Source organism: Globicephala melas, chromosome 3 (genome assembly GCF_963455315.2).
Source record: "Globicephala melas chromosome 3, mGloMel1.2, whole genome shotgun sequence".
NCBI classification, from domain to species: domain Eukaryota; kingdom Metazoa; phylum Chordata; class Mammalia; order Artiodactyla; family Delphinidae; genus Globicephala; species Globicephala melas.
The window spans coordinates 125,138,946-125,154,543 of record NC_083316.1 but is presented as its reverse complement, the minus strand read 5'-3'; the positions used below and the strand labels follow the sequence as shown (position 1 = coordinate 125,154,543).

At 40.8% G+C, this 15,598-nt stretch overlaps 1 protein-coding gene and 1 long non-coding RNA gene across 3 annotated transcripts in view; one reads left to right on the top strand and one right to left on the bottom strand.

The window, feature by feature from the left end:
• The window catches only part of AFAP1L1 (actin filament associated protein 1 like 1), a 72,828-nt gene that overhangs the window by 6,982 nt on the left and 50,248 nt on the right, over window positions 1–15,598 (bottom strand). For both annotated transcript variants that reach the window (XM_030847322.2, XM_030847323.2), the window contains exon 16: window positions 1,667–1,831. In XM_030847322.2, coding sequence (XP_030703182.1) covers window positions 1,667–1,831 — 165 coding nt within the window. The remainder of the gene's footprint in view (window positions 1–1,666; window positions 1,832–15,598) is intronic.
• The window catches only part of LOC115847468 (uncharacterized), a 115,177-nt gene continuing 108,777 nt past the window's right edge, over window positions 9,199–15,598 (top strand). Inside the window, exon 1 of the long non-coding RNA XR_009563487.1 lies at window positions 9,199–9,337. This is a non-coding gene — a long non-coding RNA (uncharacterized lncRNA). The remainder of the gene's footprint in view (window positions 9,338–15,598) is intronic.

Here is a 15,598-nt window from a genome sequence, read left to right as displayed (position 1 = left end):
TTTGGATCTTACCACGTTTAAAGATTAGTTCCATTGTTTGTCCTGAGGAGGCTGCACTGGAGGGTTTTCTAGTAATGGTTGTTCTTTTCATTCATTTGTTCAGTCGTTCATTCATTCATTCAGTTAATAGTTATTGAGTGCTTGCAAGGTACTGGGCACAGTTCTGTGCCCTTGGGATATATCAGTGAACAACACAGGCAAAGATCTTTGCCCTTATTGAACTTACAATTGTGTGTGTGTGTGTGAGAGAGAGAGAGACAGAGAGAGAGGGAGGGAGAGAAAACAATATAATAAATATAATAATCTAAGATGTCAAAAACTGATATGCTGTAGAAAAAAACTGAGCAGGACAAGTTTGGACTGTCAAGTTGACCTGCTCCAAACCCTATTCTGACTCTTAGGAAGTTCTTTATATTGAAACCAAACTGCCTTTTTTTAAAAAATAATTTAAAAAATTTTATTTTATCTATTTTTGGCTGCGTTGGGTCTTCATAGCTGCACACAGACTTTCTCTAGTTGTGACGAGCGGGGGCTACTCTTTATCGTGGTGCGCAGTCTTCTTATTGCAATGACTTCTCTTGTTGTGGAGCATGGGCTCTAGGTGCACAGGCTTCAGTAGTTGTGGCACGCGGGCTCAGTAGTTATGGCGCGCAGGCTCAGTAATCGTGGCACACGGGCTTAGTTGCTCCACGGCATGCGGGATCTTCCCAGACCAGGGCTCGAACCCGTGTCCCCTGCATTGGCAGGTGGATTCTTAACCACTGAGCCACCGGGGAAGCCCAGAAACCAAACTGCCTTTATGTGCCTTCTTCCCATTGATTCTGGTTCCTAGCCACACAGAGCAAGTCTTTAAGCCAGAACTTCTCAACCTGAGGCTCGTGGACTCCTAGGCAATCTATGACTCTGGGGGCACAGGAGCTCTTGATATTATTTGCAACATTGCGATCTGTGGGGGTTTTCTCTGTTAGGAAAGGGTCCATAGGTTCCATCAGATTCTCATGGGGCTATGCGACCTTGGATGTATTCTTTATAAGGACAGGACCTCTGTTCCCTCCAGCATGTTCAGAAACCTCAGTCTGAAAGTGTGCTGAACTGCAGCTATAGCGAGAATTCAACAGAAACACAGCAGAAAGTGGGGTGCAGAGGAGCCCAGGTCATGCAGAGCCTGCAGAGGCCATGGTCCTGGATTTCAGAAGAAGATCCTGGTAAAGTGTCACCATCCATTATTCCCAGTATGTGAACCAATGTATCACACATTTGGGTGCTCAGTGCATATCTGTGAATGAATGAGTTAATGTGAGGTTCAGAATATCTCGTCCATGATTCTAAGGCACACTCTGTTTTTCACATTTTAGCATTTCTAAAATCAGATCTCATTTTACCACTTTAAGTGTACACATTTGTACGCTTCTTCATCTTCTCACTCTAAAAGCAGTTATTAAATCAGTGGCACTTCCATTAGTCAGGAGAGATGATGATGAGGAGGAGGAGGGGGAGGAGGAGGGAGGAGGAGGGGGAGGAGGAGGGAGGAGGAGGGGGAGGGGAGGGAGGAGGAGAAAAGGGAGGAGAAGCCCACCTGTTCCTGGTAAGAAACCAGGTGGCAGATGCCAGGGGAGGTGTCAAGGATGAGACCCCCTTGTGCTCAGGACCACACCCACATAGATACCTGGGCTGTTCCGAATGGCTTCCTTTAGTTCCCTCTTTTCCTGCCGCAGTGTCATCAGCTCTGTCCGGATTGTCTCTTTCTCTTTCTCCAGCTTTTCTTTTTCTACCAGGTACCTCCTGGCATCCTCCTCAGCTCGGTTCTTACCGTACTTATATTGATGGGCACCTGCAGAGATGAAGCAGGAAAAGGCCCTCAATTCTGAGCTCTGGTGAGAGTACTTGGGTGGTGTTAGCTTCTCTCTCAGCCTCAGTCTGTCTGTCTATAAAATGGGAATATTTAGGTCTATACCCCCTGGATATATTTAATGTGAAGGAGAGGAAACAAGGAGCCAAACGGAGGCAGTAGTGCAAAGAGATGAGGAGTAAGGGCTTTAGGACCGGACAAATCAAGGTCTGTGTTTTCTTTTGCCCTTTACTGGTTGTGTGACATCAGGCAAAGTGAATGTGGTGTTTTTGTGCCTTCCCCCTAGGCTTTACTTTCCTCACTTGTAAATGTGGGTATCAATCAAATTTACCTCTTGGCATTGTGATAAGGTTTAAAAGAGGTAATTCATGAAAAGTACTTAGTATAGTACCTGGCAAATAGTGCTTAGTAAATGTTAGATAATAATAATAATGTAAAACAAATTTTGTGATGCATACACACTTCGGTTTTAGAATTTTTTTAAATAAATTTATTTTATTTATTTATTTTTGGCTGCATTGGGTCTTCGTTGCTGTGCGTGGGCTTTATTTATGGTGAACAGGGGCTACTCTTTGTTGCAGTGCTCTGGCTTCTCATCGCGGTGTCTTCTCTTGTTGCAGAGCATGGGCTCTAGGTGTGCGGGCTTCAGTAGTTGTGGCTTGTGGGCTCTAGACCGCAGGCTCAGTAGTTGTGGCGCATGGGCTTAGTTGCTCCACGGCATGTGGGATCTTCCTGGACCAGGGCTAGAACCATGTCCCCTGCATTGGCAGGCGGATTCTTAACCACTGCACCACCAGGGAAGTCCCACACTTTGGTTTTAAAAGGGCATTTTTATAGTTAACTCTTGGTACATATAAGATAAAGAAACAGCTACGTGTAACTCATCTACAGAGAATTGAGAACTGCAGCTAAAGTCAGGCATTGCCCATTTTATTACTGAGAAATGGGTGGGGGGAGAGAGGGACCTCATAGTCTACTGTAGGCTCTACACTATGGTGGACAATAGCTACAAATTATTATGGCAAAAATTTATTGACCATTTACTATATACTATGCTATTTATATGCATTTGTATTTAATCCTCACAAAACTCACTATTATTAGCTCTACTTTATTGTTGGGAAACTGAGGCACAAAGAGGTTAGGTCTCACTGCTAATTATGGAAGAGCCCAGGTTTGAACTCATGTCTGTCTAACTCCAGGGTCCATGCTATGCAATACTACCTTAGCTTGGGCAAGGTCGTAGTCCAACCTCTCAGTGAAAGTTTTATTTATATTTTTATGCTACAGACAGCCACACATAGTCCTTTGTAGGTGGGGTGTGGAGCGATTCCCATGGTTTGCTGATAATTGGGGGTCTTGTCTCTCCAGCTCTGTAGGGATTGCAGTGGTCACCCATGACGTATGCAAAAATCAGTTCCTCCTACAACTACCCTGCAATTCAAGCCTCATTATAAATAAAGCATGGAGGACAGAGAAGGGGACGCATGGCTCCCCATATTTCCCAGTTACACAATGGCATCCCAAGGGAGTTGGCTCTCAGACTTTTGGATTTTATAGACTGGTAAAATAAATAGGGATACCAACAAAGGGTTGTCACCATTATGTTGTATCAGGTAAGGACCTTAAAACTACCAATATTGTTATTCCCACTATTTTCTATTTATTTTCTGGGTTAAAATAATATTTTAACATCCTGAGTTGGACACAAATGTACAATAAAGTAGTTGTTTATACTGAATACCATTAACTTTATGAAAAACTTTATGCACTGTGCTTATTTTTCTCATTTCATTGCAGATGAGTAAAAACTTCCTTCGGGACTAAACCAGCAAGTAGACTCAGCTTTGGGAGCCATCACCCTGGTCCACCTTGATGTGTCAGCACCACAGAGAGCAGCTTACTTCATACCCAACCCTGTAATGCTTGAGTCACTCAAATGGTGGTAAAGAGGCAAACTAGATTGTTTCTAATCGGTAAGTTTTAAGGAGCTACAATTCTGTGGGTCTTACAGTATTAGTGATAAAACAGAACTGCCCAAGCACCTTCCAGAAAAATCTGGGCCTCCATAATGAAGGAAAAAAGGAATATTTAGTGTCCAAGTTAGTAATGTAACTAATACATAAATGTTGTAGTATGTATCAGTACTTCATTCCTTTTTATTGGTGAATAATAGTCCAGGTGATGTTAGGGGCAAACCTTCCATTGTGTCTGATGAGAAGTCAGCTATTAATGTTATTGGGATCCTTTGTAAGTGATCAGTTGATTTTCTCTTCTGCTTTCAAGATTTTCTTCTTGTCTTTGGCTTTAGCATTTTGAGCATGATGTGTCTTTCTTGGATCTCTTTGCCTTTATCCTACTGGAACTTCACTGAGCTCCCTGGATATATAAATTAATGATTTCAATAAATTTGGCAACTTTTCAGCCATTATTTCTTTTAATATTTTTTATGCTCCTTTCTCTTTCTTTTCTCCTTCTAATGCTCCCTTTATGCATATGTTAGTGCACTTAATGGTGCCTCATATTTCTTTGAGGCTCTGTTCATTTTTCTTTGTTCTCTTTTCTCTCTGTTATTTGGAATGCATAATCTCTGTCGATCTATCTTCAGGTTTACTGATTCTTTTGCCAGTTCAAATGTACCCTTGAGCCATTTGATAGGACATCGTCATCTTCCTTTCCTTTCGTTTTTTTTTAACTAAAGTTCATTAGATTTACTTAGATTTTACCTAATGTCCTTTTTCTGTTGCAGAGCTACTACATTACATTTAGTCATTGTATTTCCTTAGGCTCCTCTTGGCGGTGACATTTCTCAGATTTTTTTTTCTCTCAGTTTTATTGAAATCATAATTGACATATAGCACTGTGTAAGTTTAAGGTGTACTGCATAATGATTTGACCTACATACATCATAAAATGATTACCACAGTAAGTTTAGTGAACATCCATTATCTTGTATAGATGCAAAATTAAAGAAATAGAAAAAAAATTTTTTCCTTGTGATGAGAACTCGTAGAATTTACTCTTTTCACTTTCATATATTATGTACAACAGTGTTAATTATATTTGTCATGTTGTGTATTGCATCCCTGGTATTTATCTTGTAACTGGAAGATTGTACCCTTTGACTACCTTCATCCAGTTTCCCTCTCTGTAACCCCTGCCTCTGGTAACCACAAATCTGATCTCTCTTCCTATAAGTTTGTTTTTGAACTGTATTTGACCTACCATATTATATGTTAGTTCCTGGTATACCTCATAGTGATTTGATATTTCTGTACATTTAAAAATGATTGCCATGGGCTTCCCTGGTGGTGCAGTGGTTGAGAGTCCGCCTGCCGATGCAGGGGACACGGGTTCGTGCCCCAGTCTGGGAAAATCCCACATGCCGCAGAGCGGCTGGGCCCATGAGTCATGGCCGCTGAGCCTGTGTGTCCGGAGCCTGTGCTCCGCAACGGGAGAGGCCACGACAGTGAGAGGCCCGCGTACTACCAAAAAAAAAAAAAAAAAAAAGATCACCATGATAAGTATAGTTACTATCTGTCACCATACAAAGATATTATATAATTATTGACTGTATTTCCTGCACTCATTTCATACCCATGAGTCATTTATTTTATAGCAGGAAGTTTGTGCCTCTTAATCTCCCTCATCTTTCTCCTCCCCCCATTTTCCTCCCCTTTGACAACCACCTGTTTGTTCTCTGTATCTCTGACTCTGTTTCTGTTATGTTTGTTTGTTTTGTTTTTTATATTCCACATACAAGTGAAATCATATGTATTTGTCTTTCTCTCTCTTATTTCATTTAGCATAATACCCTCTAAGGCCATCCATGTTGTTGCAGATGGCAGATTTCATTCTTTTTAATGGCTGAGTAATATTTCACAGTATATGTATATGTCATATCTTTTTATCCATTCATTTTTGTTTGTTTGTTTTTAAATTTTATTGGGGTATATTTGATTTACAATGTTGTATTAGTTTCAGGTGTATGGCAAAGTCATTCAGTTATACATATACATATATTAATTCTTTTTCAGATTCTTTTCTCATATAGATTATCACAGAATATTGAGTAGAGTTCCCTGTGCTGTACAGTTGGTCCTTGTTGGTTATCTGTCTTATATATAGTAGTGTGTCTATGTTAATCCCAAGCTCCTGATTCCCCCCCACCTCGCCCACCACATTTTCCCTTTGGTAACCATAAGTTTGCTTTTTGTTATCTGTAAGTCTGTTTCTGTTTTGTAGATAAGTTTATTTGTATCATTTTTAAAAAATTAGATTCCACATATGAGTGATATCATATGATATTTGTCTTTGTCTGACTTAATTCACCCAGTATGATAATCTCTAGATCCATCCATGTTGCTGCAAATGGCATTATTTCATTCTTTTTTATGGCCGAGTAATATTCCATTGTGTATATGTACTGCATCTTTTGTATCCATTCCTCTGTCAATGGACATTTAGGTTGCTTCCATGTCTTGGCTGTTGTAAATAGTGCTGCACTGAACATTGGGGTGCATGTATCTTTTTTTTTTTTTTTTTTTTGCAGTACACGGGCCTCTCACTGCTGTGGCTTCTCCCGTTGCGGAGCACAGGCTCCAGACACGCAGGCTCAGCAGCCATGGCTCATGGGCCCAGCCGCTCTGTGGCATATGGGATCTTCCCGGACTGGGGCATGAACCCGCGTGCCCTGCATCGGCAGGCGGACTCTCAACCACTGCACCACCAGGGAAGCCCCATGTATCTTTTTGAATTATGGTTTTCTCCAGATATATACCCAGGAGTGGGATTGCTGGATTACATGGTAGTTCTATATGTCATTTTTTAAGGAAATTCCATACTGTTCTTCATAGTGGCTGTACCAATTTACATTCCCCGCAACAGTGTACGAGGGTTCCTTTTTCTCCACACCCTCTCCAGCATTCATTGTTTGTAGACATTTTGATGATGGCCATTCTGACCGGTGTGAGGTGATACCTCATTGTAGTTTTGATTTGCATTTCTCTAATAATTAGCGATGTTGAGCATAATTTCATGTGCCTCTTGGCCACCTGTATACCTTCTTTGGAGAAATGTCTCTTTAGGTCATTTTGCCCATTTTTTAAAAAACATTTTTATTGGAGTATAATTGATTTACATTGTTGTGTTAGTTGATGCTCTATAACAAAGTGAATCAGCTGTACATATACATATATCCCCATATCTCCTCCCTCTTGCGTCTCCCTCTCACCCTCCCTATCCCACCCTCCCCATCCCACCCCTCTAGGTGGTCACAAAGTACCGAGCTGATCTCCCTGCGCCATGTGGCTGCTTCCCACTAGCTATCTATTTTACATTTGGTAGTGTATATATGTCAATGCCACTCTCTCACTTCATCTCAGCTTACCCTTCTCCCTCCCCATGTCCTCAAGTCCATTCTCTATGTCTGCATCTTTATTCCTGTCCTGCCCCTAGGTTCTTCAGAGCCATTTTTTTTTTTTTAGATTCCATATATATATGTGTTAGCATATGGTATTTTTCTCTTTCTGACTTACTTCACTCTGAATGACAGATTCTAGGTCCATCCACCTCACTATAAATAACTCAATTTTGTTTCTTTTTATGGCTGAGTAATATTCCATTGTGTATATGTGCCACATCTTCTTTATCCATTCATCTGTTGATGGACACTTAGGTTGCTTCAGTGTCCTGGCTATTGTAAATAGTGCTGCAATGAACATTGTGGTACATGACTCTTTGTGGGAGTCATGGGGGATTGCTGGATCACATGGTAATTTCATTTTTAGTTTTTTAAGGAACCTCCATACTGTTCTGCATAGTGGCTGTATCAATTTACATTCCCACCAACAGTGCAAGAGGGTTCCCTTTTCTCCACAACCTCTCCAGCATTTATTGTTTGTAGATTTTTTGATGATGGCCATTCTGATGATGGCCATCACCTTCTCCAGCATTTATTGTTTGTAGATTTTTTGATGATGGCCATTTTTTGATGATGGCCATTCTGGCCACACCAGGTGACTGGTGTGAGGTGATAACTCATTGTAGTTTTGATTTGCATTTCTCTAATGATTAGTGATGTTGAGCATCCTTTCATGTGTTTGTTGGCAATCTGTATATCTTCTTTGGAGAAATGTCTATTTAGGCCTTCTGCCCATTTTTGGATACGGTTGTTTGTTTTTTTGATATTGAGCCGCATGAGCTGTTTGTAAATTTTGGAGACTAATCCCTTGTCGGTCACATTGTTTGCAAATATTTTCTCCCACTCTGTGGGTTGTCTTTTTGTTTTGTTTATGGTTTCCTTTGCTGTGCAAAAGCTTTTAAGTTTATTTAAGTCCCATTTGTTTATTTTTGTTTTTATTTTCATTACTCTAGGAGGTGGATCCAAAAAGATATTGCTGCGATTTATGTCATAGAGTGTTCTGCCTATGTTTTCCTCTAAGAGTTTTATAGTATCTAGTCTTACATTTAGATCTTTAATCCAATTTGAGTTTAATTTTGTGTGTGTTTTTAAAGAATGTTCTAATTTCATTTTTTTACATGTAGCTGTGCAGTTTTCCCAGCACCATTTATTGAAGAGACCGTCTTTCCTCCATTTTATAGTCTTGCTTCCTTTGTCATAGATTAGTTGGCCATAGATGCGTGGGATTATTTCTGGGCTTTCTACCCTGTTCCATTAATCTATATTTCTGTTTTTGTGCCAGTACCATACCGTTTTGATGACTGTAGCTTTGTAGCATAGTCTGAAGTGAGGGAGCGTGAATCCTCCAGGTCTGTTTTTCTAGCTCGGTTTTGGCTATTCGGGGTCTTTTGTGTTTCCATACTAATTAAAAAAAATTTTTTTTCCAGTTCTGTGAAAAATGCCATTGGTAATTTGATAGGGATTGCATTGAGTCTGTAGATTGCCTTGGGTAATATAGTCATTTTGACATTATTGATTCTTCGAATTCAAGAACATGGTATATCTTTCCAACTGTTTGTGTCATCTTTGATTTCTTTCATCAGCATCTCATAGTTTTCAGAGTACAGGTCTTTTGTCTCCTTAGGTAGGTTTATTCCTAGTTATTTTATTCTTTTTGATGTGATGGTAAATGGGATCGTTTCCTTAATTTCTCTTTCTGATCTTTCATTGTTAGTGTATAGAAACGCAAGAGATTTCTGTGTATTAATTTTGTATCCTGCAACTTTACCAAATTCACTGCTGAGCTCTAGTAGTTTTCTGGTAGCGTCTTTAGGATTCTCTGTGTATAGTATCATGTCATCTGCAAACAGTGACAGCTTTACTTATACTTTTCCAACTTGGATTCCTTTTATTTCTTTTTCTTCTCTGATTGCTGTGGCTAGGACTTCCAAAACTATGTTGAAGAAAAGTGGCGAGAGTGGACATCCTTGCCTTGTTCCTGATCTTAGAGGGAATGCTTTCAGCTTTTCACCATTGAGGATGATGTTAGCTGTGGGCTTGTCATATATGGCCTTTATTATGTTGAGGTAAGTTCCCTCTATGCCTACTTTCTGGAGGGTGTTTATCATAAATGGTTGTTGGATTTTTGTCAAAAGCTCTTTCTGCATCTATTGAGATGATCATATGGTTTTTATTCTTCAGTTTGTTAATGTGGTGTATCACATTGATTGACTTGTGGATATTGAAGAACGCTTGCATGCCTGCGATAAATTCCACTTGATCGTGGTGTATGATCCTTTTTTTAAAAAAAATAAATTTATTTATCTTTTTATTTTTGGCTGTGTTGGGTCTTCATTGCTGCACACGGGCCCTCTCCAGTTATGGCGAGCAGGGGCTTGTGGCCTCTCTTGTTGAGGAGCACGGGCTCCAGGTGTGCAGGCTTCATTAGTTGTGGCATGTGGACTCAGTAGTTGTGGCTTGCGGGCTCTAGAGTGTAGGCTCAGTAGTTGTGGCACATGGGCTTAGTTGCTGCACGGCATGTGGGATCTTCCCAGACCAAGGCTCAAACCCATGTCCCCTGCATTGGCAGGTGGATTCTTAACCACTGCACCACCAGGAAAGTCCAGATCATGGTGTATGATCCTTGTAATCTATTGTTGAATTCGGTTTGCCAGTTTTGTTGAGTATTTTTGCGTCTCGGTTCATCATGGTATTAGCCTGTAATTTTCTTTTTTTTTGTGGTATCTTTGTGTGGTTTTGGTATCAGGGTGATGGTGGCCTCATAGAATGAGCTTGGGAGTGTTCCTTCCTCTGCAATTTTTGGGAATAGTTTTAGAAGGATAGGTGGTAACTCTTCTCTAAATGTTTGATAGAATTCACCTGTAAAGTCTGGTCCTGGGCTTTTGTTTGTTGTATGTTTTTAAATCACAGGTTCGATTTCAATACTTGTGATTGGTCTGTTCATATTTTCTGCTTCTTCCTGGTTCAGTCTTGGAAGGTTATATCTTTCTAAGAATTTGTCCATTTCTTCTAGGTTGTCCATTTTATTGGCATGTAGTTGTTTTTGGTAGTCTTTTATGATCCTTTGTATTTCTGTTGTGTCAGTTGTAACTTCTTTTTCATTTCTAATTTTATTGATTTGAGTCTTCTCCCTTTTTTTCTTGATGAGTCTGGCTAAAGCTTTATCAATTTTGTTTATCTTTTTTTTTGGCTGCACCACGCAGCTTGTGGGACCTTAGTTTCCCAATGAGGGATCAAAGTCAGGCCACGGCAGTGAAAGCACTGAGTGCTAACCACTGGACTGCCAGGGAATTCCCAATATTTTTTCTTTGTCTTTAATTTTTGGCAGTTTGATTAATATGTGTCTTAGCATGCTCCTCCTTAAGTTTATCTTGTATGGGAGTCTCTGTGCTTCTTGGACTTAGTGGGTTGTTCCTTTCTCACTTTAGGTAAGTTTTCAGCTATAATCTCTTCAATTATTTCCTCAGGCCCTTTCTCTCTCTCTTCTCTTTCTGGGACCCCTGTAATGTGAATGTTCATGCGTTTAATGTTGTCCCAGAGATCTCTGAGACTGTCCTCATTCCTTTTCATTCTTTTTTCTTTATTTTGTTCCACAGCAGTGATTTCCACCATTCTGTCTCCCAGCTCACTTATTCGTTCTTCTGCCTCAATTATTCTGCTATTGATTCCTTCTACTGTATTTTTCATTCCAGTTATTGTATTGTTCATCTCTGTTTGTTCATTATTTTTTATTTTTATTTTTTTAAATATTTATTTATGTATTTGGTTGTACAGGGTCTTAGTTGCGGCAGGTGGGCTCCTTAGTTGTGGCATGCGGGCTCCTTAGTTGTGGCATGTGAACTCTTAGTTGCTGCATGCATGTGGGATCTAGTTCCCTGACCAGGGATTGAACCCGGGACCCCTGCATTGGGAGCATGGAGTCTTATCCGCTGTGCCACCAGGGAAGTCCCTGTTTGTTCTTTAAATTTCTAGCTCTTTGTTGAACATCTCTTGTATCTTCTCAGTCTGTGCCTCCATTCTTTTTCTGAGATCTTGGATTATCTTTACTATCATTACTTTAAATTCTTTTTCAGATAGGTTGCCTATCTCCACTTCACTTAGTTTTTCTTCTTTTTTTTTAATATTTATTATTTATTTATTCATTTATTGGCTGCATTGGGTCTTAGCTGCGGCACGTGGGATCTTTTGTTGCAGCTCACAGGCTTCTTTCTAGTTGTGGCACACAGGCTTCTCTCTAGTTGTGGTGCACAGGCTCCAGAGTGTGTGGGCTCTGTAGTTGCGACACATGGGCTCTCTTGTTGTGGCATGAGGGCTTAGTTGCCCTGCGGCATGTAGGATCTTAGTTCCTCAACCAGGGATCAAACCGGCATCCCCTGCATTGCAAGATGGATTCTTAACCACTGGACCCCCAGGGAAGTCCCTCTTTTGGGTTTTTATCTTGTTCCTTTGTCTGGAACATATTTCTCTGCCATCTCATTTTTTTCTGACTTTCTGGGTTTGTGGTCTCCTTTCCACTAGCTGCAGGAGCATAGATCCTCTTGCTTCTGGTGTCTGCCTGTGGCCGGTGACCTGGGTCCTGAGGCTTGTACAGGCTTCCTGGTGGGAGGGACTGGTTCCTGCCCACTTGTTGGTGGAGATGGGTCTTGTCCCTCTGGTGGGCATGACCATGTCAAGGGATGTGTTTAGAGGTGGCTGTGAGCTCAGTATGGCTTTAGGCAGCCTGTGTGCTGATGGGTGTTCCTATCCTGCTGTGTGCTGTGTTCCTATCCTGCTGGTTGTTTGGGCTGAGGCATTCCAGCACTGGAACCTGTGGGCTGTTAGGTAGGGCCAGGTCTTGATGCTAAAATGGCAACCTCTGGGAGGGCTCAAGCCAAAATATTCTCTGGGTCCTCTGCCACCAGTGTCCTTGCGCCCTCATTGATCTACAGCCGACCCCTGCCTCCCCGGGAGACCCTCCAACACTCGTAGGTAGGTCCAGCCGCAGCTCTTATGGAGTTACTGCTTTGTTCTTTGTCCCAGTGTATGAGAAACCTTGTATGTGCTCTCCAAGAGTGGAGTCTCTGTTTCCCCCAGTCCTGTGGCACTCCGGCACTCAAGCCCCGCTGGCCTTCAAAGCCAACTGCTCTGGGGATTCCTCCTCCCGAAGCCAGACCCTCAGGCTGGGGAGGCAGACGTGGGGCTCATGACTCTCACTCTTGTGGGACAACCTCTGCGATATAAATATCGTCCAGTTTGTGGGTCGCCCACCTGGTGGGTATGGGATTTGATTATGTCATGAAAGCGCCACTCCTACCATCTCACTGTGGCTTCTTCTTTGTCTTTGGATGTAAAATATGCTTTTTGATAGGTTCCAATCTTTTTTGTTGATGGTTGTTCAGCAGTTAGTTGTGATTTTGGTGTTTTTGTGAGAGGAGGTGAGCTCAAGTCCCTCTACTCCGCAATCTTTTCCGGAATCGAGGGGCTGCTTTTAGTTTGTATGCTTGCTGCCTCTTTCCTCAGCATGTGCTGGCAGTTATCACTTTGATGTGGTGTGTGCAGGTACCGTGGCCTTTGCAGTCTCCTGGGATAGCGGGGGCAGGTCTCTTACAGGCTGCTGTCCATGCATTCCCAGGACAGTGGGGGCAGGGCTTGGCATCTGCTCATAGGTATCCTAGGGGTGGCTGTTATCTGTGTGCTCCAGGGACAGTGGGGGCAGCTCTTGGCGCCTGCTTATGGGTCTCCTAGGGGTGGCTGCTATCCACGCATTCCTGGGACAATGGGGGCAGGGCTTCTATCCATTCATTTTTGATGGGTATTTAAGTTCCTTCCATATCTTGGTTGTTGTAAATAATGCTGCAATAAACATAGGAGTGCATATATCTTTTCTAATTGGTGTTTTCATTTTCTTTGGATACATACTCAGAAGTGGAATTGCTGGATCATATGTCAGTTCTATTTTTAATCTTTTGAGGAATCTCCATACTGTTTTCCATAGGGGCTGCACCAATTTGCATTCCCATCAACAGTGCACAAGAGTTTCCTTTTCTCCATATCCTCACCAACACTTGTTATTTGTTGTCTTTTTGATAATAGCAGCTCTGACAGGTGTGAGGTGATATCTCATTGTGATTTTGAATTGTATTTCCCTGATGATTAGTGATGTTGAGCATCTTTTCATGTGCCTTTTGGCCATCTGTATGACTTCTTTGGAAAAATGTCTATAGTCCTATACCTATTTTTTAATTAGATTGTTTATTTTTTTGATGTTGAATTGTATGAGTTCTTTGTATATTTTGTATATTAATCTGTTATTGGATATACTATTTGCAAATATTTTATCTTATTCAGTCAGTGGCCTTTTTGTTTTGTTGATAGTTTCCTTCACTGTGCAAAAGCTTTTTAGTTTGATGTAGTCCTGTTTGTTTATTTTTGCTTTTGTTTCCCTCACCTAAGGAGACATATCCAAAAATATTGCTAAGACCAATGTCAAACAGTGAGTGCTTATGTTTTCATCTAGAAGTTTTATGGTTTGAGGTCTTACATTTAAGTCTTTAATGCATTTTGAGTTTATTTTTGTATATGGTTTGAGAAAGTAGTCCAGTTTGATTCTTTCACATGTGATTTTCAGGTTTTCCCAACACTGTTTATTGAAGACACTGTCTTTTCCCCATTGTATTTCCTTCTCTCCTTTGCCATAGATTAATTGCCCATATAAGTGTGTGTTCATTTCTAGGCTCTCTGTTCTGTTTTGTTGATCTCTATGTCTGTTTTTGTGCCATTCCCATGCTGTTTTGATTGCTGTAGCTTTATAGTATAGTTTGAAATCAGATAGCATGATATCTCCAGCTTTGTTCTTCTTCCTCAAGATTGTTTTGGTTCTTTGGCATCTTTGTGTTTTCATACAAATTTTAGAATTATTTTTTCTAGTTCTGTGAAAAATGCAATTGGTATTTTAATAGGGATTGCATTGAATCTGTAGATTGTCTTGGGTAATATGGTCATTTTAACAAAATTAATTCTTCTAATCCATGAGCCTGGTATATCTTTTCATCTCTTTGTGTTGTCTTCAGTTTCTTCAACAGTGTCTTATAGTTTTCTGAGTATAGGTCTTTATCTCCTTAATTAGATTTATTCTGGGAGATCCCTGGTGGTCTAGTGGTTAGGATTCTTGGCTTTCACTGCTGCAGCCTGGGTTCAATCCCTGGTTGGGGAACTGAGATCCCACAAACCACATGGTATGGCCAAAAAAAAAACCCAAAAAAACCTATCTAAGTTTAAAAAAAGAGATTTATTCCTAGGTATTTTATTCTTTTTAAATGTGATTGTAAATGGGATTTTTATTCTTAATTTCTCTCTCTGATAGTTCTATGTTAGCGTATAGAAGTGCAACAGATTCCTCTATATTAATTTTGTATCTTGCAACTTTACCAAATTCACTGATGTGCTCTAGAAGTTTTTTGGTGGTGTCTTGTTATCTGCAAACAGTGACAGTTTTACTTTGTACTCTCCAATTTCTTCCTTCACTTCTTTTTTTGTTAATAAATTTATTTATTTTTATTTATTTTTGGCTGCGTTGGGTCTTTGTTGCTGTGCACGGGCTTTCTCTAGTTGCGGCGAGAGGGGACTACTCTTTGTTGCGGTGCGTGGGCTTCTCATTGTGGTGGCTTCTCTTGTTGTGGAGCACAGGCTCTAGGAGCACGGGCTTCAGTAGTTGTAGCACGTGGGCTCAGCAGTTGTGGCTTGCAGGCTCTAGAGCACAGGCTCAGTAGTTGTGGCACGCAGGCTTAGTTGCTCCATGGCATGTGGGATCTTCCTGGACCAGGGCTCAAACCTGTGTCCTCTGCATTGGCAGGCAGATGCTTAACCACTGTGCCACCAGGGAAGCCCCCTTGACTTCTCTAAGCATGGTTTCCCTTAGTTCTTTGAACATATTTACAAAGGACGCTTTGAAATCTTTGTTAAATTCCACATGTGGGTTCTCTCATAGACAGTTTCTGTTGCCTGCCTTTTTCCCTCTGTATGGGTCACACTTTCCTGTTTCTTTGCATGTTTCATAATTTTTTTAAAAAATTGGACATTTTATATAATATATTGTAGCATCTCTAGGTATACTGACCCCTACCCCCACCAGATTGTTTATTTGTTTAGTGACTTAGTTGGCTCTTTTAGTGAAGTACATTTCTCCCTGCAGCATGAAGCCTCTGATGTTGATCCTGAATGGGTACAGCCTTAGGGATCACACCCAGCTGTTAGGCTCCACTAATTTTCAGCTGATTGCTCTATTTTTTAAAAAATATTTATTTATTTATTGAATTTATTTATTTTCCTTTTTTTTTTTTGCTGCATCA